Source organism: Panthera tigris, chromosome B2 (genome assembly GCF_018350195.1).
Source record: "Panthera tigris isolate Pti1 chromosome B2, P.tigris_Pti1_mat1.1, whole genome shotgun sequence".
In the NCBI taxonomy this organism is placed as follows: Eukaryota; Metazoa; Chordata; class Mammalia; order Carnivora; family Felidae; genus Panthera; species Panthera tigris.
The window spans coordinates 98,816,552-98,841,393 of NC_056664.1; the positions used below are offsets into that span (position 1 = coordinate 98,816,552).

The 24,842-nt window shown below is 45.0% G+C and overlaps 1 protein-coding gene across 3 annotated transcripts; it reads right to left on the reverse strand.

The window, feature by feature from the left end:
* Positions 1-883: 883 nt before the first annotated feature.
* Positions 884-24,636, reverse strand: DDO (D-aspartate oxidase). 3 transcript variants are annotated; one of them, XM_007078729.3, is made up of 5 exons: positions 24,569-24,636; positions 22,554-22,729; positions 19,083-19,191; positions 14,516-14,692; positions 884-2,891 (listed from the first exon to the last, which is right to left on the reverse strand). In XM_007078729.3, exons 2-5 carry the CDS (start codon positions 22,723-22,725, stop codon positions 2,321-2,323), a joined length of 1,029 nt encoding a protein of 342 aa, XP_007078791.3. In that variant the 5' UTR covers positions 22,726-22,729; positions 24,569-24,636; the 3' UTR covers positions 884-2,320. The 3 variants fall into 3 exon arrangements, with proteins under 3 accessions (XP_007078791.3, XP_042841267.1, XP_042841268.1); XM_042985333.1 differs by lacking the exon at positions 24,569-24,636 and adding an exon at positions 24,308-24,331; XM_042985334.1 differs by lacking the exon at positions 22,554-22,729 and having other exon boundaries at positions 24,569-24,619.
* Between the last annotated feature and the right edge of the window lie 206 nt (positions 24,637-24,842).

Consider the following 24,842-nt stretch of genomic DNA (forward strand, 5'->3'; position numbering starts at 1 on the left):
TGCCCAGAAGTGCTAAGGGCACACCACTGAACGTGGACACATCCCTCTGAACTCAGTGCCCCAAGGTGACGAAGAAGGAAGGGAAGGGTAGTGGTTATGGTAGCACCGGAGTCCTAGGAGGAGAGGAGGGAACAGGGCTCAGTAGCCCTCAGCTGCCGTTGTAGGTTAGAACCCCGTGGGCAGGTATGAGCCAATACTGATGTCGGGGTCCCACACCACCCTCCAAAGATTCTAATTTAATATAGCAGGCCAGAAACCAGTATTTTTTTCAAAACTTCCCCGGTGATGTGACTGTGCAGCCCACGTTGGCAGCTGCTGACCACAATGAATAAACCTTTGAGTGACGCTGGGAGCGAATATTTAGCTATTAGTGACAATGAAATCAGGGCATGGAGCCACGACCACTTTCTCAAGAAGCCTCCAATCTCTCAGTCTTGCAATGTTGGACTAGAAAAATCAAATGCGGACTGAAACAGGGTAGCACATAGACAGAAGCATGGAGCGTGAGCCTGTGTGTGGGAAATGAAAACGCTGCAGGATCTAAACCGAGGGCGTGAGGAGCAAACGTGTGCGCTTAAAACCACGGCAAACACAGCTGAGCCCTACCTATTTCGAGCAGCAGCCTTCCTTTTCATTTTAACCATTAAGCAGCTTGTTGCATCTTTTTCAAATGCCTTGTTAACGTAACTTACTATTTCTCACAGGCTGTGATGAGCACACACACGGGTGCGTGCTCTTAACTGTGTCTACGCTTGTACGTCTCTCAAACACTTTAAACAGAAACAGTTACATCTGGGGCATGTAAACTCCAAAACCTTAAAAGAATCACACACTCACTCCACACAGGCTGGTCTCTATTTTTTTTTTTTTTTAATTTCTAGTCATTTCTAAATTTTCAAATTTACCAATTTACCTGATTCTGATACAATATCACCCCCTGGTGGAAATCTATGGGGAAGAAGCACACTGAAGGGAGAATTTTTAATACCGCAAAGGAAGTTAAGATCTCTCTCTCTCTCTCTCTCTTTCTCATCCCCTTGTCTCTCTCTCCTTATCTCTCTGTCTCTCCCTCTTTCTTTTTACCAGCAGAATGTTCTCCTAGAGAAAATCATATGCAGAAGCTCAAAGAACAAAACAATCAAATGGAGCTCTGCTGGGGACTTTCTCTTCCCCACCTTCTCATTGCCAACCCCATTATCTCCCCCACCCCCACCCCTGGGATGTCCAAACGAGAATTATTATCACTAAGCACAAGCCATCTCCTGCCAAAATTAAAATTAAAGTTCCGTACAATTCTCCAAAGCTTCCTTACCTCAGTGAGGAGCTCCTCCTTTACCATTCACTAAAGCCAAAACCCTCCTGACCGTCCACAATACACGTGAACAGATTAGAGCCTCTGAGCAGGCCGGAGTCAAGAAATCAGGCTAGATTGATTTATATCAGCAATTCCCAAATTCATCTGATCATGACACATGGCCCCTCCTCCCCAGTAGTTGTTTTTTTTTTTTTTTTTTTTTTAACAACCTGCGGAAAACTCTGGATATATTTCATTCAGAACGATTGTTCCATCCTAATCAGCTAATTAGCTCTCTGGCTGCACCTGCTATTCAATCTTCAAAAACGCTTAGGCAAAGTCAACCACACAACAAGCTAGCGCTCCATCATTTGTGGTAATGGAGAGTACGACCCTTAGGTGACTGACCCCAGGCAGCCGTTGGGTTGATGGCATGTCCATAGGTAACTTGATCCCTGTCTTCTAAGCATCATGACCAGCTGAGGGGTGGAAGAGGCTGCCTCGGGTACTGGCAGGAATCATGCTTTGTCTGCCATTAAATGGAATAAGCCTGTGCCACACGATCACTGTGTGTTTTATTTAGAGGGATTATAATGCTCACTTGAGCGCAACCTACAAACATCATGGGCGGCTTTGCAACAGTGAGTTAGGTGTTTTCTGTACATTGTCTCTTCCTGGGGATTTATTAGCCCCCAAAATTTCAACATCCCTACAGCTTCCAGCATCCATGAAAATTAGCACAGATCTTTGAACGCCAGGTCTGAGAGAAATCTTATTCTGTAACAAGTCTTTTTAACAAAAATAGAACTTTATGCTCTATGTCATTAGCACTAGACTTGAGTCTAGTTCTACAGATGAGTACCAGTCTCAGGCTACTGATTCATATTGCATCATTTCTAATTTTGAAAACAAAGATAGACCTCATTAACTTTTCATGCAGTGGAAAAGTTATTGGAATCCATTCTGGTGCTTAAATTGTGTTTCGATCCATAGTGTCTGGGGCCATTTGCCGTCATGTCATGTCACCTACAGGTTTGACTTGGGAGTGGGGGTCCTGGGGGCTTGGACACACTCACTCACCAGCCTGGCTGCCTCCAGAGCAGTGCCCCAGTGCACGGAGATGCCCCCGCTCCCGTGGCCGTAGTGGTGGACCACGGGCAGCCTCCGGCCGTCCTGGGCGAGGAACTCTGTCTGCAGCCGCACACCTGCAGGCCTGAAGGGCCTTAAGCCTACCTTCTCCCTTATGTCGCAGGCTCCCTGGAGGGAGGGCTCAAGAGCACAACACCGGGAAAAAATACCTCTGCTAATTTCTGCATCTGGGGACAGATTCCAGTCTCCTTGTTGCCTAGTTCCACCCAGGATTACATTGGATGTGCCAGGATAAATATATGTCAGCCCACTCCCATCTCGGATAAAATGCTTCACCCAGGGAGCCCGAACGTTGAGCACTTGGCCCCGCACGGGGAACATCTCCGAGTCTTGTGCAAGCTGTCTGCTTCCAAGGCCTGAGCAGTTGACCACGACGTCGAAGGATGGATGAAGCTCCCACAGGTCTCCTATTCGTCGGGTGAGTATCAGGACCCCACTGCCTTTTAACCTTGGAAGAAAGAGAGGGACCATCAGGGAAGCCTTAGCAGCTTCCTGTGCTGCCCCTCACAGGAAATGATGCACAAGATCATGAGCACATCCAGGGCCCAAACAGGCCAAATTCCAGCCATCAACTACCTCGCATCCCAAACTGGGGATTCCTAAACTCCAACCTAAATAAAAACCTGTTTCAGAAATTCAAAACAAAAGAAATGTCTTGTCCTTTTTATGTTTTATAAAGTTCCTATGTCATACTAGATGCTAAATAAATGCTAATTTAATCAGTCATTTAAATCCCTGAGCATATCTTTTTTGTGTCATATTTAGTGCCTAAATCTGTAGCCTTAGACATTTTGTGTCATATTGTTAACTCTTGCATGTTCCTTTGTAACTCTGGTCTCCCTAACTAGCTGTTTGGGACAGCAGTCACTTTTTTATGTCTACCACTGGGATGATAGCATGAGAGGAACGCAAAGTATTTGCAGCTCATGGATTGACAGTTATGGTTAATAATGTTATTTTGGACCAAGTATATTGATAATAAAAATAAATGGCTTATCTAGGCCCTGTAAATCTTTTTTTTTTAATTGTGGTAAAATACACATAACATAAAACTCACTCCATTGACCATTTTTAGGTATATAGTTCAATGGCATTAGTTTTAATATATTCACCTATGAATTTTGTGGTGACACTAACATATTGCCGTGTGTTTACATTCTTTAAAACAGTGAATATGAAAAAAAGTCTTTTTTTTATGTTTATTTTTGAGGGAGACAGAGAGAGAGAGATAGGGAGCACAAGCAGGGGAGGGGCAGAGAGAAAGGGAGACACTCAATCTGAAGCAGGCTCCAGACTAAGAGCTGTCAGCACAGAGCCCGATACGGGGCTTGAACCCACGAACTATGAGATCATGACCTGAGCTGAAGTTGGTGTTCAAGCAGCTGAGCCACCCCAAGAAAAGTCCCTTAAAAAGAGTTTAGGAGGGCTCTATCCTTTACCAATCATAAGACCTTGGTCAAGTTCTTTAACTTCTGTGGACTTTTAATCTTCCATCTGTAATTTGGAGACAATACTGACTTCATAGGGTCCTTGTGAAAATGAAATGAGATAGCATTTGGAAAATGCCTGCTGCAGCCCATAACGCACTGTGGTTCCTCAGTAATCTTTTCTAATGGGGGGAAGGCTGTAGTTGCTATGCTCCTATAAAATGCAAGAGCCAGTAGCTCACATAGGGGTATGCCTATTTTCCACACCCATCTATCACTGGCATCCAATGGCTTAACAGCTTGTAAGAATGACATTTGGACCTCGAAAAAATGTTTTACATTGGTTATTATTTGAACACTATCTTGGCTTTGCTTTTAACAGATTGGAGATTCCCCGTGTTGAAAGTTGAACATGATGTTCTGTGTTCCAACTCTTCTAGTTAGAACTCAGAATTATTCTCCTAATTCACAGAAATAAAGGAATTTTACCAGCCTTGGGGCATGACTGAACTGAACTTGTTTCTTCAACTATCACCTAGGGATAAGAATGCTGAGACTACAGGGTTTTTATAAAAATGCTGTAAGAATTCAACACATTCAGGGGTGCCTGGGTGGGTCGGTTGGTTGAGCATCCAACTCTTGATTTTGGCTCAGATCATGATCTCGTGATTTGTGAATTCAAGCCCTACATTGGGCTCCATGTTGGCAGTGTGGAGCCTGCTTGGGAATCTCTCTCTTTCCCTCTCTCTGCCCACCCCCCCCCCATGCCCCTGCTCATTCTCTCTCTCTCTCTCTCTCTCTCTCTCTAAATAAAACTTAAAAAAAAAAAGAATTCAACACATGCAGATATCTTTCTTTTCCTTTTCAAGGGGCCCCTGCTGGTCGGTACTGATGAAAGTCCACTTTCTACTTCTGAAATGATCATAGCAGCTGGGCTGTGGGAAGGCCCTGGAAGGCTTGCTGTGCTGCATACCTCACAGGTCTGCACCCCAGGAGGGAACTTATGGAACGTGCCAGAACCTGGCATCCTTGTACTGCTGCAATACAACCATGTGACGATGCCCAGTCATTATTGTGTACCCCATGGGCAATGTATCAGGGGGCACTGGGGTGTAGGAGGAAACCTTACGTGGAAGCTGGACGTTAAACCAAGCACTTCTACAACCATATGAGGTAGTTATTCTGGAGGTTTTGAATGACATGGTCGGGGATATCAACTTGATGACATTCCCCGTAGGGCTTCCTGAAACTGAACAAGACCTCATTCTAGATTGGGAGAATGCCTTGTCCCAACCTCCCATGAGGAAATGGGGGATGGGGGACTCAAGAAGTTGTGCTCACTAAATAGCCCCAGACCAATGTCTTCTGGTCATCACACTAAAACCCAAGAGTGCCCATTTTCACCAAGCCTAAAAGTCAGCTTGTCCAACAAACCTGAGGGATGGTTGTCTTTGGAGCCCTTCCTTAACTCTCTGGGTGTGTTAGCAAGAGGGAATTTGAGTAGGTGTGGCCCTGAGAGGGATGGGGGTTCCACTAAGTGCTTCTTCACACACACACACACACACACACACACACACACACACTCCACATCCCAGGAGCAAAGGGGAGTCCTCTCACCCTCTCCCTTCTCTTGGGACTAGAGGCATTCCTGCACCCTACCTCCCATTGTCTGCTGCAGCCTAAGCCATATAAGAGAGAAATCCTGGGCAGCATGAAATAGGGAAGTGGGGGTTCAGTGTGGAGACCCACTGGGGGCAATGGGGTACACATGGGCTCTAGAACGAGGGATGGGGCTGGTTTGACAGCAGGATTGGGCAGCAGGGCTGCAGGGAGTGGGAGGGCAGGGCAGGATGTGGGGTGCAGCCCAACAGGGACAGAACGAGGGGTGCAGCAGAGCCAAGATACTGTCCTGGAACCCATGCATACCTGGAATTCACCCGCTGACACACCCTAAATTTGGGGGGGATACCTAATGAGTAGAAACTGGGGGAAAACACTCTTTTTGTCATTTAAAATTTCTAAGCGCTTGCCAAAGGTAGACATTTTAACACTCCTTTGGTAACATTTTAATAGCTTGTACCTTTATTCTGGGAATGTTATCCAAATAGGTCTGTGGATTACACAAATACAAAGTAAAAACCCTCTTCTAAGGGTCCAAGATGACTTTGGGGTGAGAGGGTCCACAATTTCTGCATGAAAGCCAGGATACTTCTCTGCAAACCAGACTGCTTTTGGAAAATTGGTCCCCACCAAGGAGTAAGGAGGGAAGAGGGGATGACTCAGTGTCTGTTCCCCAGCTGCTTCCTCAGACTGGCTGGAACATCCTCACCAAGGCGCAAGAGCCTGAGCCTGAGGACCAGAGCCTGGGGGCGCTGATTTTGAGGAGAACTGGTGAGGGTTGAGCCTGAGCAGGACTGCCATGCAGTGGAACCCCAGGGTCAGAGCTGGAAAGAAGACAATTCTCCCCATGGCTGCTGTAGTTCAAAGTTCATTAGAATGAGGAAAAGAGCATTGAGTTTTTGCATCACTGATGTGAGGATGCCTTGGAGTGGAGAGAAAGAGTGAAGAGCTAGGAAGACATTGCTAAAGATGTGGAGAGATGCAGGGAGGCTGGGAGAGGATGGTGGCCAAGAACATGGTGGGGGGCTGGCTTTGAGAAGCACTTGGTTATGTATTATGTATGAACTATTAGATGCAGTCAATTAAAAAAAATTAATCCTTGGGGCACCTGGGTGGTTCAGTCAGTTGAGCATCTGACTCTTGACTTCAGCTCAGGTCATGATCCCAGGGGCATGGGATGGAGCCCCATGTCAGGCTCCTCGCTGAGCATAGAACCTGCTTAGAATTCTCTCTCTCTCTCTCTCTCTCTCTCTCTCTCTGTCTCTCCCTCTGCCCCTCTCCCCTGCTCACACGTTCTCTCTCAAATATAAAAATAAATAATAATAATAATAATAATAAAAGTAATCCTTGCTTCAAGACTGAATCATGACACCTTAATGACAATGATCAGAAAATTAACTATGTTCAATCTATTTGAAAATAAGATAAAAAGGAAACCTAATTTAAAATCTCATTTGGCCCCAATGTTTATAGCAGCACTTTCAACAATAGCCAAATCATGGAAAGAGCCCAGATGGCCATCAACTGATGAATGAATAAAGAAGATGGGGTTTATATATACAATGGAATACTACTTGGCAATAAGAAAGAATAAAATCCTGCCATTTGCAGCAACATAGATGGAACTGGAGAGTATTATGCTAAGTGAAATAAGTCAGTCAGAGAAAGACAGATATCATGTTTTCACTCATACGTGGAACTTGAAAAACTTAACAGAAGACATTGGGGGAAAGAGAAGGGAAAAATAGTTTCAAACAGAGAGGGAGGCAAGCCCTCTTGGCAAGCCCATAAGAGACTCTTAAATACAGACAACAAATTGAGGGTTGATGGGGTGGGCGGTGAGGGGAGGGAAAAATGAGTGATGGGCATTGAGGAGGGCACTTGTTGGGATGAGCACCGTGTGTTGTATGTAAGCGATAATCATGGGAATCTACTCCCAAAACCAAGAGCACACCGTATACACTGTATGTTAGCTAACTTGACGATAAATTATATTTTTTAAAAAAGAAAAGAAAATCTCATTTGGCAAATAGAACTATGCACACGGATTCATAGAAAAAGTCTACTCTTCTTCATAGTGATACTTGATGTAGCTATACCTAAAATAGCTTACAAGAGTTAGATTTTAAATGTACATATATATGCTTACGTATATATGTATATTTTGCATGTGATAGGAATGTAAACAATTTGTACTCAGAAGGTCAATGGTGATGTTTTCAAAATATATCCACAAATTCTTTGAACCCTTCAAGGCTGAAGCCTAATGCCCCTCTCTTTGAATGTGGGCTGAACCTAGTCACTTGCTTCTCATGAATATTTATATCCATAATATATATATTTGCAACATATGATCTTGGATTTTCTTTTGCTGCAATGTATATTATTGGGACAATTGGCAAAATCCAAATAAGGTCTGTAGATTTCAGAAATGTACCCATGTTGAAGGAAAAATAAAATAAGATAAAAACAGAGAGGGAGGCAAACCATAAAAGACTCTTAACTATAGAGAACAAACTGAGGGTTGCTCAGTAGGGGGATGGGCTAAATGGGTAATGGGTATTAAGAAGGGTACTTGTGATGAGTGATAGGTGTTATATATAAGTGATGAATCACTAAATTCTATTCCTGAAACAAATAAAGGGAAAAGAGAAGAAATGAGAAGAAAAGAGAAGAAATGAGAAGAAAAGAAAAGAAATATACCTGTGTTAAGATAATGCCCTCATTCTGATGAGTTGACTTTAGTGATATAAGAGACTGACCATGAGTTTAAGAAATACATATTCAGTATTTGGGGTAAAGGGGCATCACATCTGCAGCTTACTCTCAAATGGTTCAGGGAAAAAGTATATATTTAGAGGAAAAAGGATAAAGCAGATATGTTAAGTATAAGATTTGGGGAATCTGAGTGAAGAATACATGGCATTTCTTGTATTTTTATATATAGTCTGATTTTGACCTAACAACATGATCTCCCCTGATGACCACATTCCTCACTCATTTCCTTGCAATGCCTATTCCAATAAAACCAAGTGCATTCTATTCCCCACTTCTCGGAATAGCTATCCTCACTTTGACCACTCCACAAACTTGTATTGATGGCTCTAAGTTCCGTTCAGGGGTAGAGCAGCCTCTGGTCCCTTTGGGGAAGGGGGTGTGGATGAGGCTCAGTGTTTCTGTGGGCAGGGTGGTCCTGGAGGGGAGCAGCTGTGTACCCTGAGTCAGACCAGCAGGTGAGGTTTTGGGGAACAAGTTCACCTGTGTAGCCACCTTGGGGCAGCTACTGAAGGCCCAGTGGAGGCTCCTAAGGCTAGCGCACAGCCTCCATCTATTTCTGGCTAACCTTATTGCCATCATCGGAAAAAATAAATACCAGCATTTTGCACCTTCCTGACTGGTACCCTCCCACTTTATCCTTGCATACCTGGGCAGAAAATGGGGTGCTCACATTCGACCTGTGTCCAGGACCATCATTTGCCCCCGGCTCCTCTGGTTAGAGCTGGCAGATGGCAGGAGGGGGGGCAGAAACAACTAGAGGCTTGGCGAAGGATGGCCGTGCTCCAGCAGCAAGGTGTGTGTTAGTCCTGGGGACGAGGGGGCTGCTGTGCACAGCAAGGCACCTTTGCAAGTTAGGCATTTATAAGACAGGGTTATCTGTCATGTTCCTGATGTACAATCCATATTTCTGTCCAACTGCAGGGAGAGCCACATGAGTTTCTTTCAGAGGCACTGCTGTGAATCAGGCCAAGTGGGAGAACAAAGCTAGGGAGATGGGAGACAGGGAAAGTAACAGCGAGGCCTTATTAGACCAGTGGGAAGGAAGTACAGAGAGAGAAGCTCAGTGTGGTGAGTGCTGTGGTCAGTGTGGGACTTATCAAGACCAAAGGATAAAGCATGGCCTCCTGAGAAAGAAATGCACCCGAGTTACAGGGCCCCTGGCACTGAAATGAGGCACCCAGCTCTCTGGATGTTGTCAAAGACAGGATGAGCCTGGTCTTGCTGGGATGATTTATTTAGGTAGAATGTCTGGCGAAGAGCAGTCTCAGTTGAATTATTGCCTCTATGATTCATTTCCTGGAAGGGGCAAGTAAAAAGCAGCAGAATATGACTCCACTGGCTGAGGATATAAAACATGATCTGCATGGCTGATTAAACCTCTGAGGGGTTTTTATTCTTTTGTTTGTTCTGGATATTATTGGGCATTGTTTCTTTTTTTGAGAGTGAGATGATCCCTTCTGTTCTTTGAAAAAAAGCTGAAGATTTGATTTGTGGTTAAAAACATTTTTTTTCCCTTTCCTGGAAATTTATATGATTTCAGAAGGATAGAGCTTAGGTTGGAGACATTTTTGTGTGGCTTACTGAGTGAAATGCCTGTTTTTGAGTCAGAACACTGTAGGCTGAACACTCACATTGTGCAGAAGGGGCGTAGGAGGCAATACAACAGACCCCGGGGGTGAGGAACAAGCAGGGATTGTGTGGCTCCCCAGCTGGCTTCACCCTGATGGAGAAGAGCAGGTGACAGCCCACAGAATGAACCCTGGGGGTCCCACCCCCTCACCACAGTGCCGCCCTGCCTCCCACCTGGCTTGAAATCCTTGCCTGAAAACCTTGCTTTAGGCGTAGAGGAGTCCCTACCCCACAAAGCCTCACTCAGGAGAACAAGGGACATGTGGCTCTCTTCTTCCCCCATGTTGGCCCTCTGGCCAGATGCCAGGCCCTGAGAGAAGAGAAGACCGCTAATTTCCACAGAGAGGAGACCCTGTGTGCTATCTGCGCAGGCCCTGCTTTGGGGGCCAGGAGGAAGAGGAAGGTTCAGGGCACAGAAGCTGGGACGGGAGGGTTGGTGGGACAAAGGCGTGTATACACTGTCTGAGGCACTCACGTCCCAGCCCGCTGTCATGGTGGATGTGTATATCCAAGAAATGGACTGAAAAAGACCTCCCCAGGACAAGAGCAGCCCCTCAGGCCTCTTCTCCCTGACTGTCACCTAAAAACAGACAGGAAGCAACGTGCTCCAAGACACGAACCCCAGCTGACTGGTCATCAGGCCAGTGGCATTGCTGTCAGGAGGTGGCTCCCACTGGCACAAAGTACCACTGACTCGGGGTTATTTTAAGTAGAGTAAAATGCTGACACCAGGCTTCCGACTAATGAGAAGGTAGCAGGATTTTTCCCAGGTCTTCATCCCACAGTTAGAAATTAGGCCTGAAAATAACGTTATTATGGAAACAGGGGCCTGTTTTCCAGGTGATAACTTTAGAAGCAGGCAGAACAAATCGTTCAGATAATATTTGTTTTCCTGTGAAAGTGGTTGAGGGTGGCCTGCAGAGCTAACACATTTATTCTCAGCCAGAGTGGGAGGGCGGCTGGGATGGTGGCCATGCTGGGGATTGGCCCTCACAGTCTTCCTGGGGATGCCCCTCCCCCACCCAGGGGGAAGCTTCCCACTGCTCAGGGCAGCCCCAGGCAAACTGCAAGACTTATGAAGACCCCTCAGAGAAGGAACACGTACACTGGGGGTGATGCTGGCTTCCCTGCCTCTGCCCCCTCCCACAGCAATACCACCTACTCAGGTGCCCTGGGCCCTCAGGCTCCCTCTCTGCCCCATCATAACTCCCCATCTTCCAAGAACCTTCTCTACTACTCATGAAAGCAATGTATGCTCTCTTCCAGGAAGAATTTCTGTTTCAGTTTTCTGTCTAGACTTTATAGCCAATGCTTCTTTGAAAAAACAGGAGAAACTACGTGTACACACACACGTACACACAAACATATGCATACGATTACTGTAAGCTCAAGACTATTTCTAGGACTTAAACATGATCCTGGCTAACCTGAGCTGTACGTTCCTTCCACTGGGCCACTTAGAGGACCCCACTCCGGCCCTTCTCCGGCTGTGCATGAGAAATGAGTATGTGGGGCCACAGGGAGCACCCGGCCAGAGTCCTCCTCCTTCACTTCCAGCCCATGAGCTGGGAACCCATCCCTCTGCCCCTCCCCTGCTCACTCTCTCTCTCAAAAAAAATTATGTTAAGAAAAAAAAATTTTTTTTTTAATTTTTTTTATATGTTTATTTTTCAGACAGAGAGAGACAGAGCATGAACGGGGGAGGAGCAGACAGAGAGGGAGACACAGAATCAGAAGCAGGCTCCAGGCTCTGAGCCATCAGCCCAGAGCCCGACGCGGGGCTCGAACTCACGGTCTGTGAGATCATGACCTGAGCTGAAGTCAGACGCTTAACCGACCGAGCCACCCAGGCGCCCCAAGATAAAATTTTTAAAGAAATTATCACTTGGCAAACATTATAGTAATGATTGAGGCAAGAATCATGAATGTATGCTAAAACTAGTAGGAGCAGAATATTTACACAGCCTCAAGGTGTATCTTGACAAAGCATTTAGTAATTACAAAGGAAAAAAGTTGTAACTTCACATTAGAGATAACTGGCAGGCTGGGTGATCAAAGTTAACATCACTGGAAGGGGACAAACCAACACCACGTGTCTCCTACTACGATGCACTAAGGATTCAACGTTCCTTCTACGGGGTTCCACCAAAATGTGTAACCTCAATTTGATCATGAGGAAACGTCAGACAAACCCCAACTGAGAGACATTCTCCAGAGCAATTGGTCTGTGCTCTTCAAAGCTGTAAAGGTCATAAGAGACAAAGACAGACTACAGACTGGAGACATGACAACCAATGTAATGTGTGACTACAAATTGGATCATGAACCAAATATATCTATATAAAGGACCTAATTGTGTCCTTTTTGGGCAACATATGAATAAGATCCATAGACTACAGTATCAGTATAAATATCTAGATTTTTATCATACCTCCCTATTTATGTAAAAGAGCATCCTTGTTCCTAGAAAATACACATGGTAATATTTAGAAATCATGGGGCATCATGTCTGCAATTTACTCTTAAATCGTTCTGGGGGGGGGAATACACACACACACACACACACACACACACACACATATATGTATATACATATATATGAGACAGAGAGAGAGAAAATGATAAAGAAAATGTTAGACATCTGCATAAAGCATTATAAGAGCTCATTCATCCACTTTCCTTGTCTCTATGTCCATCATCATGCCTGATCCCCAGCCATTTCCACACAGGGAAGCCAAGGGGAAGCCCTTGATAGTCTCTGTGGTGTGGAACACTCTGCAGGATCCTCCCTTCCCTGATTCTGTCTGATCTTCCAAAGACCACAGGGATCCATCCAGGTTTTCTATAGACCTTCCTGAACATGGAGAAAAAAGTCCAAGATGAGGGAGCCAAACAATAGACTTGGGAGTAATAATGAAAGTTTAGCCTCAAATTATAAAACTCTGTAATGACACCTTTTTATACCCAACATTTTGTACATGTTCTTCCATTTTTTATTGTAATCAAACAGAATTATGTACCATAATGAGAGTAAAGCGCTGCCCCTTATGGCAGCCTAATAATTCCCCTTATCTGAATTTAATTAAGATAAAGTATATGACACCTTCATCTTAAATCACTAGCATTAACACTTCCAATTTCCTATTTCCAGTCGTTTTTATACTATAAGGACAAAAGTGAAAACTACACGGTATTGCCACTGAGGGAAAGACTGTGTTGCTGCTGAAACTTGAATGTTGACTGATGGGCAACTTCATCCCGTGATAGCTCAAAATGCTCGAGTATCGGCTGATGTCTAGGTTCGAGGTTGGCATGCAACTGTGCTTTAGGGCCCAGTGAACAAAGCATAAGAGTGTGGGTTTTATGAAAAACTGAAACTTACAAAAGGATAATGTCCCATATAAATTGCTAATAGATAAAAATGAGAAGAGCACTCATAAGACTACAAAAATGTATCATGGTGCTCCTGACATGTGCCTAATAGATGCAGCCTGCCTCCTCTGTGCTCCCAATCCACCCTCAAAATCGGTACAACCCCATATCATGTGTGTTACTGTGATTGTTAATTAACGTATATAAACAAACACATGCATACACACACATACGCATACATACACCCCATGACCGCCATTAGACTGTGAATTCCTTAAGAAAAGTGATCATATTTTTATCCTCCTTTTTTGACCAGCTTCTAACACAGTGCCAAGTTCAGACGTAGGTGTTCAACACAGAATTGTGGGATTAATGAATTGTCTGAATCAATTACCTTACAGCCCACATCTGGGACCAATCATCATGGCCACTGCTTGCCTCAAGTCACTCTTCCAATGTTTACACAATAGTTCACATTGCCCCTATTTACCTACCAAATACACACATTTGGGGATTGAAAGGGCCAATGTTTTACAACCCTCAATATGCTTACAATTTCCAGACTAAACTAAAGAGAGATTTATTGATACATCTCAAATAAAGATGCTCTTGATGCATTTCCTAACTAACTGGAATCAGAAAGTCCTGAAAACCAAGCCAAAATACAAGTTCAAGGTATTTTGGACTGGACTTGGTGAGGAAGCAATTACCTGATTTAGATAAGCTAAGACCTCTCAGGTTTAGAGATCTTATTTATAACAAAGAAAATAACGAAGCCATTTTCTTAATCACCATTGAGAAAAAAAATTCAAAAAACAATTTATAATAAGCTTAAGATTCTCCATCCAAAGAACTGGAGCAAATCATATAATTTTATAGCTGGAAGCATACTCCCCAAACTTCTCCAGTTTACAAATGAGGAAACTAAGACACTGTTTCAATAAAGTGGGTTTTACTGGTGGGCAGGGAACCAAACCATGCATGACAAAGAAGAATCACGCATCAAGCACTAGAAGAAGAAGATGGGTGTGTTACTACAAGCGTGGTATGACTTACTCCTTCGGACACAGCACTGTCTTCAGATTGTTTGACAAAACCCTAGCCGTGGTGAGCAACAAGACACAATGCAAAAGAGCTCTGAGGAACCACAGGGAATTTTCCATCTATATTTTGTGAGTAGCTATGCAATTATTTATGGCTATGCTATGAAGGATAAAGGAAGCAGCAAAGAGCCATTTCAACTGACCTCTTCTCCAACCATGGGAGGTAGGCAGGGCTTTCACATTTCAGAGTCGTGAAGGCGTGACCAAACACATGCTGGGGGAACTTCTTCAGTTCAGCCTTGGTCATCTTTCGAAACCCCAGAACCACATCAGCCCAGAATGGCACTTCTTCAGCAGGAATGCTCTGAAATATCTGCCAACTCAAATACATAAGTGGGAAAATTTCCTGAAATTTTGTGAAATAACACATTTCCGGTGAACCCTGCAAGACATTCTCTAAAGCATTTTTAAAACACACTTCCTATACCCATAAAAAGAAAAAGATCGGGGTGCCTGGGTGGCTCAGTCGGTTGAGCGTCCGACTTCGGCTCAGGTCATGATCTCGTGGTCCGTGAGTTCGAGCCCCGCATCAGGCTCTGTGCTGACTGCTCAGAGCCTGGAGCCTGTTTCGGATTCTGTGTCTCCTTCTCTCTCTGACCCTCCCCCATTCATGCTCTGTCTCTCTCTGTCTCAAAAATAAATAAACGTTAAAAAAAAGAAAAGAAAAAGATCTCTTCTTCCATTCCCTTGGGTTCAGATAATTCAGCAGCTAAATTTAAAATATTCAAGGGGGGGTCTGGGTGGCTCAGCATCCGACTCTTGCTTTCAGCTCAGGTCATGATCTCACTGGTTGTGAGTTTGAGCCCCACGTCGGGCTCTACACTGACAGCACAGAGCCTGCTTGGGATTCTCTCTCTGCCCTTCCCACACTCATGCACTCCCTCTCTCTCTCAAAAATAAATAAGTGAACACTTTAAAATATTCACGATTGATGGGGCACCTGGGTGGCTCAGTCAGTTGAGTGTCCGACTTTGGCTCAGGTCACGATCTCGAAGTCTGTGAGTTCGAGCCCCACATCGGGCTCTGTACTGACAGCTCAGAGCCTGGAGCCTGCTTTGGATTCTGTGTCTCCCTCACTCTCTGCCCCTCCCCCGCTCATGCTCTGTCTCTCTCTCTCTGCCAAAAATAAATAAACATTAAAAAAATATAAAAAATAAATAAAATAGTCACGATTGGGGAGGATAAGACACTTAAAAAGTTGTGTTTTAAAAATTTAATTTAATTCTTTTTTTTCCTAAAAATCTGTTGCTCAGATTTTATTTACTTATGACTATGCATTTTTGATGAAGGTTTTTTGTGTTTCATATAACATTTCACATAAATTGTAAGCATCCATCAAAAGTTTAAAGGTTGGCCTCAATTCTGAACAAAACATCTAAATTACAGTGAGCAGTGGTGGGTGTACAGGAGGCAGGAGTGTGAATTACGAGTTAAGTTGTGAATTATGAGTTAAGTGTGAATTTTCGGTTAAGATGTGGGTCATCACCTCACACTGTTGGTAAGAAAAACTGGGTTGTCAGGAGGAACCCCATTACTGTTAGGCCACCAGCATGGCTGGAATGGGTGAGGCTGGAATGATATTGGTTGTTAACAAGCCCGAATCGTGCTGCCGATAGCTGCTGGGCATATGTTTGGATTTGTAAGTATTGGGTTGTTTTCATCAATCGGAGTAAGTGTTATAAATCATGGCTGCTCTAAAAGAGCAAGGAAAATCACCTGAATGCTGTATGTGGTTGTTAATGATGTGGTCATTAACACACCAGAATTCATATACCTCTAAGTAATTTATTCAAAGCAGTCCCCGGCGAAAGTATAAATGTTTGCTGTGGGGCTCCATGAGAGCCTTCTCACTGTCTCATTCCGTGCACTCTCCCTGGGCTAGATTTCCCCTTCCATATCTTCACCATCACCGATAGACCAAACAGGGGGCCCCACCTCCAGCCCTCCTCTCTCTCTCCTGAGCTCCCGAACCAGACCCAGACCTACAGTGACTTTCTCTCTCCCCACAAGCCCACATGCCATCAACCACCAAGTCTCAAGCCCTATCAGCTTTCCTCTCAGGCTTCTCTCAAGTCCGTCTCCTCTCTGTCCCCACTGCCAACACCTAATCTATTGCACCACCATCTCTCTCTCCACATACCTGTTCTCCCCACTGTAGGCATATTTTTGACATGTAAACATGATCAGTTACTTCAATGTGTAAAATCCCTCAATGGCTTCCCATCAATCTGGATGACCTCCAGTATCTCCAACACACCACAGTCGCCCTCGACTCACGTCTATGCCTATGCTGCTCTCTCTACCTGGAATGGTTTGCCTCCTGTGTCCCCGGCCCTGTCTCTGTCCCCTTCACCTCTATAATGTCACCACGTTAACCTACACTCATCCGGATGGTCTCTGCTGAAATGTCACTTTGCTCCAGGTTGCTTCTCATAACTCCTCCGAGCAAGTTTATTCTCCAAGTATATTCTTCCATAGTACCCTGTACGCTTCCCTTGGTAACTCGTGTCTTTTGCAGCTAGTTAAGTTTAGGACATTCCTTACAGACCATAAGCTGTATGAGAACAGGTCCGTGTCTTCTTTTCTTAAAAATTCACTCAACATACATTTATTAAGCATTTACCATATGCCAAACAGTATGTGCTAAATTGCTCGTCACTATATCACCAATATCTAAGAGAGTACCTGATACAGGTGAATGCTGAATAAATTGTTTTGAAGAAATGTATAGACGAACAGATGTATAAGGCTATACACTTATGCCAAAGAGGTGCAGGCCCTTGTCTTCATTTGACTGATTCAAATTGTCTTTTTGGAAGCAAATGGGAGAAAAATCATTCATGTGAGTGCAATAAATAACTCTCTTTTAGGCTAGCTTAAAGTATATTCTTTTTAATATCCTTAATGGTGGCAAAATCTTAGTCTTGAAAGGACATTTGAATTTTAGACACATCTGTTTTCAAAAATTACTTAGAGACAACGTTTGTGAGTTAATTGGTTTTGAGCAAAAATGAAGTGTGGCCATAAATCAATAAGGACAATTTTTCTCTGTGACTCATCGGCTGGATCTGGGGACAGTTATAGTATCAATTCATCCTCAGAAGATGGAGAAGTAAAAGTTGCTACTTTGGGTATAGACTGGGGGAAATTAGTGATGTCAACACCATTAATGACGGTGAGGGAGGGCAAGAAGAGGAAAAGGATAGAAACCTGCCTGCTGCAGGTGTGTTTCCTACCAGAAATGTAAGCAGACCGCCTGATCACAAAGGAGGAGAGAGGACAGGTTTTTTTACACAGTACAAAGGATGCAGTGGTGTGAGAACTTAGTAAAAAGCAAACATCCCTCTGCTCTTCAGAAAGGTATAGGGCATTACTGTGTTAGCACGTGGGGTAACACAGATGACATACGTGTTATGTCATAAACTAAAAGTGATAGAAGGGTTAGTAATCTTTTTTTAAGAAGATAAAGAAAGAGGGGCACCTGGGTTGTTAAACGTCCAACTCTTGATTTTGGCTCAGGTCATGATTTCATGGTTCGTGAGATCAAGCCCTGCATTGGGCTCTGCACTGACAGCACAGAACCTGCTTGAGGTTCTCTCTCTCCCTCTCTCTCTCTGCCACTCCCCCGTTTATGCTCTTTCTCTCAAAAATAAATATTTTTTAAAAGAAGATAAAGAAAGATATTGTCATATTCTAAGTGCTGGTTTGTGCCAGAAATGTCAAATAGGATTTTTTTTTAATTTTTTTTTAACGTTTATTTATTTTTGAGACAGAGAGAGACAGAGTGTGAACAGGGGAGGGGCAGAGAGAGAAGGAGACACAGAATCTGAAACAGGCTCCAGGCTCTGAGCTGTCAGCACAGAGCCTGACGCGGGGCTCAAACTCACAGACCGTGAGATCATGACCTGAGCCGAAGTCGGACGCTTAACCAACTGAGCCACCCAAGCGCCCCTCAAATAGGATTTTTTAACTCTTTCATTTAATTATGCATGTCCCCTGAAATCACATATTAAGAATCAAATAGAAGTGCCTTAACCATTTCAGAAATATAGTTCCTAAATGGCACCTCAAAAGTCACTTTAGTGACCTACAACATTTACTTTTTGGGGATGTCTCATTCTTCAATATCACACCTGTTGGCTTTCCATCAGCCACATCATCCCCATGCTCAGTGTTTACCTGCTGCATGTTTTTTTAGCCATATTTGCAAATCCCTGCAAAATCTTTGAGGAAACTCACACTAGTATTGGTGATGAGACACTGTAATCGTTGTTTAAAAGTCGAATGCTATATATACTGATATGTAATATACAATTACTATACTAATAACTTGTCTTTCTTGAGTTCTTTGGAGTAAAGCTGAAAATGTTTTTCAAAATCCTCCTGCATTGAATTCAGCACTCTGCTCACAGCAGTACCCAACAATATTTTATGTTGAAATTTTTTTAAACGTTTATTTTTGAGACAGAGCATGAACGGGGGAGGATCAGAGAGAGAGGGAGACACAGAATCTGAAACAGGCTCCAGGCTCTGAGCGGTCAGCACAGAGCCTGACGCGGGGCTCGAACTCATGGACCGTGAGATCACGACCTGAGCCGAAGTCAGCTGCTTAACCGACTGAGCCACCCAGGCGCCCCAATTTTATGTTGAATTTTAAAGTCTGTTAAGATCATTCTAAATTCTAAAATAACTTCAGATATCCTCTCTTACCCAGATACCAGATGAACACCAGCATCTTCAGCTTCTGCAGAATTGGCGATTGCAAACAGGTGATCAAAGGTCTCTCGAAACCACTGCTTCAGCGTGGGAATGGGTGTGTCTGTAATCAGGGCGGGGGGGAGGGGAACAAAGCAGAACAGAAAGGAAGTGATGATGATAACTATGCTTCAGACAATCTCCTTCCTAGAAGCCGGGAGAAAATAAAGAGGCAGAGAGGAACATTTAGATAAGGTACCACATTATAGTGGAGAATCTATCAGCAACCTGAGTTTTGAATGCTGACACATGCTGTTGACTTCTGTTCAGGTAAAGATTAATCATCAGAGGGTAAAATGGCCGATCAGGACAAAATCTGACATATGAGCCATCTGGAAGGTAGTCTTTGGCATTAGATATTTTCCAGACCTTGACAGGTTCATAACCAATCTGAGCAGAAGTGAATTCATGGCCGAGGTATCCAGCTGGCCACACAGTTGAGATGATAGGAGAAAGAACCCAGAACTTCTCTCATGGGTCCTGAAAACATGGTGGGTGATAAGGGAAGATCTGTGGGGCCCAGGTCAACCAGAACAGAGAATAACTGAACATCAAGAGAAAGCCCAGATTGCTCACCCTCTGATACAAGGAGACAAGGTCTGCATTGTGGAGCCGAGCTCCTCAGGAAGGACTCCCTGCAGTCCCATCCAAGGCTGCCATTGTGTCCATCCCCTTCCACTCTGTGGAATCATGCAATAGCATAGAGTAGCATTCCCCAGGTCACTAGAACATGCAGGGACCACACGAAGCACACCTTTCTGGCAGAGTCCTGTGGATCAGTGCTCCTGTCACCCAGGCATCCCTGCCAGAGCACAAGAGGCTGGACCCACATCCAGCTTCTGGAAGGGTGCAGACTTATCGGAGAGGAAATAAGGGTCAGGGTTGAAAGAAGGGTCATGGTTCAAGCCCCAAAATAATAGTGTCCAGTGTAGGCACAGAAAACAAGCATAATCTGGACAGGCAGACAAATCCAAATGGGGTGAAGAATTTGGCCATCCAATCCCTATGGAAGGGTCGTGAGGGAGAATCCAGGGTCAAGCGAGGGACTGGGGAATGAAAATCCCAAGGGGCTGCTATGGGGGGAGCCAGAGAGGAGGTGAAGGAACTGAGGCAGAGAGGACACTGGGTAAGCTCTGCTTGGAGAGATGTTCCTAGAGTTCACAGTAGAGATGAAAAGGCCCCTGGAGACATCCTTCTCCCCCAGACCAAGTCCCCAAGTCAATGAGGGCATTTCAATAGCAGGGTTTTGTAACAATTCACTTGTTAAAGTGCCAATAAATATTTCTTTAATAGTGGATCTGTGCTGTCATCTTTAAACACGTGCCCATGTGAACTCAACACTGTATTCCAAAATTGAACACTGGGCCACTGGTTTAGAAATAAGGAAGAAATAATAAGCTGCAAAATGAGCTAAATTAGACCTCACATTGGATTATACCCCAACAATCTAAGCCAGTGTATGGGGCTGTATTGAAACGCATCCCCTTGTTGCCATTTCAGACTTTAGAAACAAAATATTGGCTGCGCCTCACATGCTGTAGGAGTCATCCCAAAAGAATGGACAGTTCCAATTCAGCAGTGGATAGAGCCAGCAAGCCTGGTGATCTACTCTATGTTCAAGTGCTGGTAAAAGAAAGCTGTAGCTGGAGTAGTGGTAAAAATAGCAATTGCTGATACAGCACTTACTATGTCCCAGGCACTGTGCTAAATGCTTTACATGTATAAATATATTTAATCATCGCAGCAACCCTATCAGATAGGTATGGTCCCCATACGGTACTGATATTTATGAGCACAGAAGATATCACTGTTATCACTGAGGCTGGTCTGAAACAAGCCCAAAGAGAAGACTAAAGTCCTTATCTGGAAGCACCAGAGAGTAACGCTCTCTGATCCAGGGGCCCCAACCACCTAGCCAAAGGGTGAGCTCGGGCCTCAATGGCCTGGAGGAACTCTTAGACGAGCCTCCTTCTTTGAAGATGATTCCATGACTATCATGCAGCCTTCTGACCACTCACCCAGGCCTGATGCAAGCAAAGGGGTTCCTGGACAATGGACATAAGAACTCTGGTCACAAGAAAGGTGCCCAGGAAGTGTGAACTAGCATTCTGCAAACACGCCACGTTCCTGTGCTTAATCCTGTGCATGTGTAACTTTGATGAAAAGAAAACAAAAGCTAAAATTAAAGGGGAATAAAAAGCATGGGAATGAGGAAGTGGAGACAGTGAGTATAAACCTCATTGGCTGCAAAGTGATTTGGGTTTTTATTTAATGCTGTTTCCCTCCTCTATTCTATTCTATTCTATTCTATTCCATTTCACGAGAAGAATACAGCTGGAAAGGACGTGTGACCATGTTTTAAAAACTCAATGCAGGGGCACGTGGGTGGCTCAGTAGGTTGAGCATCCCACTTTGCCTCGCGTCATGATCTCGTGCTTCGTGAGTTCAAGCCTCGCATCCAGCTCACAGAGCCCGCTGCAGATCCTCTGTCCCCGTCTCTGCCCCTCCCGCTTGTGCTCTCTCTCTCTCTCCCCGTCCCAAAATTAAATAAACATTAAAAAAAACAGTCAATGCATCTTTAGGCCCAAATACATACTGACTGATTGTTTGTCTACCAGCTGAGAAGTGTGGATAATTTTAGTCCCGTTACAAGTAATTTCTGACCTTGTGGTCATTACTGGTATCAGTGGAAAGACTTAGAGTTACCAGTTGTGGTAGTCATGAGAGTGGTTCACCAAATCCTTCTGACTGTCTGCCTTCTGGGAGCCTTATAGGATTGCACTTCTTGGCCACCTTCTGAGGAGTGGGAGCATGTGACTCGTGCTGGCCAATGACCGGCCATCAGAAGTAATGAAAGTTGCATCCTGGCCAGAGCCAGCTGAGGTGAGACCTCCCCAGAGCTGCTTTCCCCTCAGGCACAGGTACTGATGACATCCAAGACAGTGGCTGCCCCATCACGTATGATGAGCAGAGCCCTTGCCGATGCTCAGTTGACATGCGGTCCCAGCAAGAATCGAACCTTTGCTTTTTAGGCTGCTAGGATTTGGAGGTTGTGTTTGCCTTACAGCATAATTGAGCATTTCCTAACAGATGAACCAGTACGATGTTAAAAGTGAACACTAAGGGGACGCCTGGGTGGCTCAGTCGGTTAAGCGTCTGGCTCAGGTCCTGATCTCACGGTTTGTGAGTTCGAGCCCCACGTCGGGCTCTGTGCTGACAGCTTGGAGCCTGCTTTGGATCCTGTGTCTCTGGCTCTCTCTGCCCCTCCCCCATTAGTGTTCTGTCTCTCTCAAAAATAAATAAACATTTAAAAAGATTTTTTTTTCTAAAAAGTGAACATTAAGTTACATGCATATCCAACTGTCTCTGTCAACAGAATTCTGACTGAGGAATCATATCTGACAGAGGAGCTAAAATCCCTCTTACTTGGATAAACATGAGGTATAAGCATTCCAGCTGCCACGTCACTTGTGGTATCAGGACTGAACTTGTCCGAAATGACAGTAATGGAGCATCGGGGCACCAGTTTGGAAACGCACATGGCAGTAGAGAGCCCCACCACGCCTGCCCCCACAACCGCAATCCGTACCGGGTCCATGGACCTGTGAGGAGAAAAAGTGTGAGCTATAAACCTTGTTTAAGGGTCATTGCATCCGGTATAAAGTCCGGCCCTGAGGATTCTCTTCCTAGGTCCGCAGCCTCTCAAAATAACGCCTTTCCTGTCAGCATTTCTCATGGGACCAAGAGAACTCCCCATAAGCTCTGTTTCTGCTAAATGTTGGGGTATGGGCAACAAGGTCTCGATGGAGTGTTAGACATTAGCCCAAAACCAGCCTGGAGTTGCCTTTAGAGCACATGACAGGTAAATAGGTTTGGTTTAGGGGGAAATTGCTACTCATTCCAGCCCCTTCCTAAACCACTTTTCCTTTGGGCACAGTCTAGGAAGGCAGACAAGAACAGAAGAGATGCCGTCTCCACTCCCAGAAGCTTCCTGAGGAACAGCCGCTGAGAAACCTGACCCATGGGCAAATTCAGAACTCAGCTCTTACCGTTTACAAACTGGATTTTAGTTATAACAACAAGACAAAAAGTTTGAATGACTGAACCCCACGTCCCCTCTCCTGCCCCCCACTCTAACTGGAAACCAACCTTCCTCTCCCCTTCCTTGACTCTGTCACTGTTTTCCCCACTCCATGCCCCCACCCCATGCCCCTCCCCTCCACTCCTGTGCCTGAAACCGCACCCTCTGAAAGCAGACTTCCCAAATAAGGAAACTGGATTCCTTCGCAGACTCAGGTGCTGATTCTGTAAACTGGGGGGCAACCCAGGGGCTCCTAGCCTCAATTCCCTCATCTGTAAAGCAGGCCATGTGAATTCTTTATTAACTCGTTTGGGTTGGAAATAAGAAGGACCCACTCAGGTTGTCTCACAAAGGTGGCTCCTTCTGAGGGTTGGTATGGAAATGCAGGAGGCAGATATCCAGAAGCCTGAGACTGGCACCCAGCGTGGGAACTAGGGGGTTGGTGAGGGCCCAACACCCTCTCTCCTCCTCACCGCTGAGCAGTGGGAGCCCACCGAGCCTTGCTCTGCTGTCAGCTTTCCCGACCCCTGTTGCTTTCCTGCTTGTCTTTCCATTTCTGTTCCCACTCTCCAAGGCTCTCTGTAGGTCTCAGGTCTCCAGAGAGAAAAAAAAAAATGCAATTATTCCAGTTGGTCATCATCATCCTTACCAAAGTTCTAGCACCAGATCAGCTCATTGGGCTAAGCCAGCCTGTAAACGCGCTCTTGGCACAGTTGTCCTTTCCCATCCAATCAGCAATAGACGGGGCATCTTGGCACAGGGCAACCAATAGGCTGTGGTTCAGATCATGGCCACCTGCCCATAAAATTCACCCTTCCCCCGGAGCGGGTGGGGCATTTCTGCTGTGAGCAGGGCAAACATGGCCGGGCTCAGCTTCCAGCTCTGAAGGTCTCTGGCTCTAGGATAATTTGAAGTCATTCCAATGAGGTTTAATGTGTGTTATTTTTATTTCTCAAGCAATCTATGCATTTATTTGGCCATTAATTTGCTTGCTCCCCAGTGGGCTGGCTAACTGAGAAGGCAAGGAGGAGACCAGTGGAGGGGGCAAGCTGGAAGAGCATAGTCCCACACATGTCCCCTGGAGGTAGGAGGCACTCACCTGTCCCTTGGTGGCTTTCCTACTTCACAGGCTCCCCTGCCTACCAACTTTCTCAAAATAGCTGTAATAAATTGAGAGGGGAAAGTAATCTGTGGCTGAGAATAACCAGCTCCTAGGGAGGAGAAAAGTGAGCCAGGAAGGTGGGTACATCCTAGCCCAATGACCTATGAATCACTGTCACCTGATCCCATTAAGACAGTCCCAAACTCCCAGAGTATGCACAGAATGACCCCTGAGCTGCAAGCACAAGGATTCAAGTACCTGAGTCTGGAAAAGCAGTCTTGGAACCCACAGAAGGCTCTGGCACCAACACTTGTTTTCCCAGTGAGTGGTTGGTCTAGTGCCCTGAGAGACAGAGGGAAAGTAAAACTGCTTCCCATTGGGGAATTTATTAAGGACATTCTCTCTAAACTCACTTTCCATTGGCCCATACCCCCGTGTCTCTGGAACTTATTTCCCTGGAAAAAGGAGGGATTAACTTCGTTTTGTAAGCTTCATGGAGCGTGGAGCCGTGTGGAGCTGTGGCTCTGCCGAG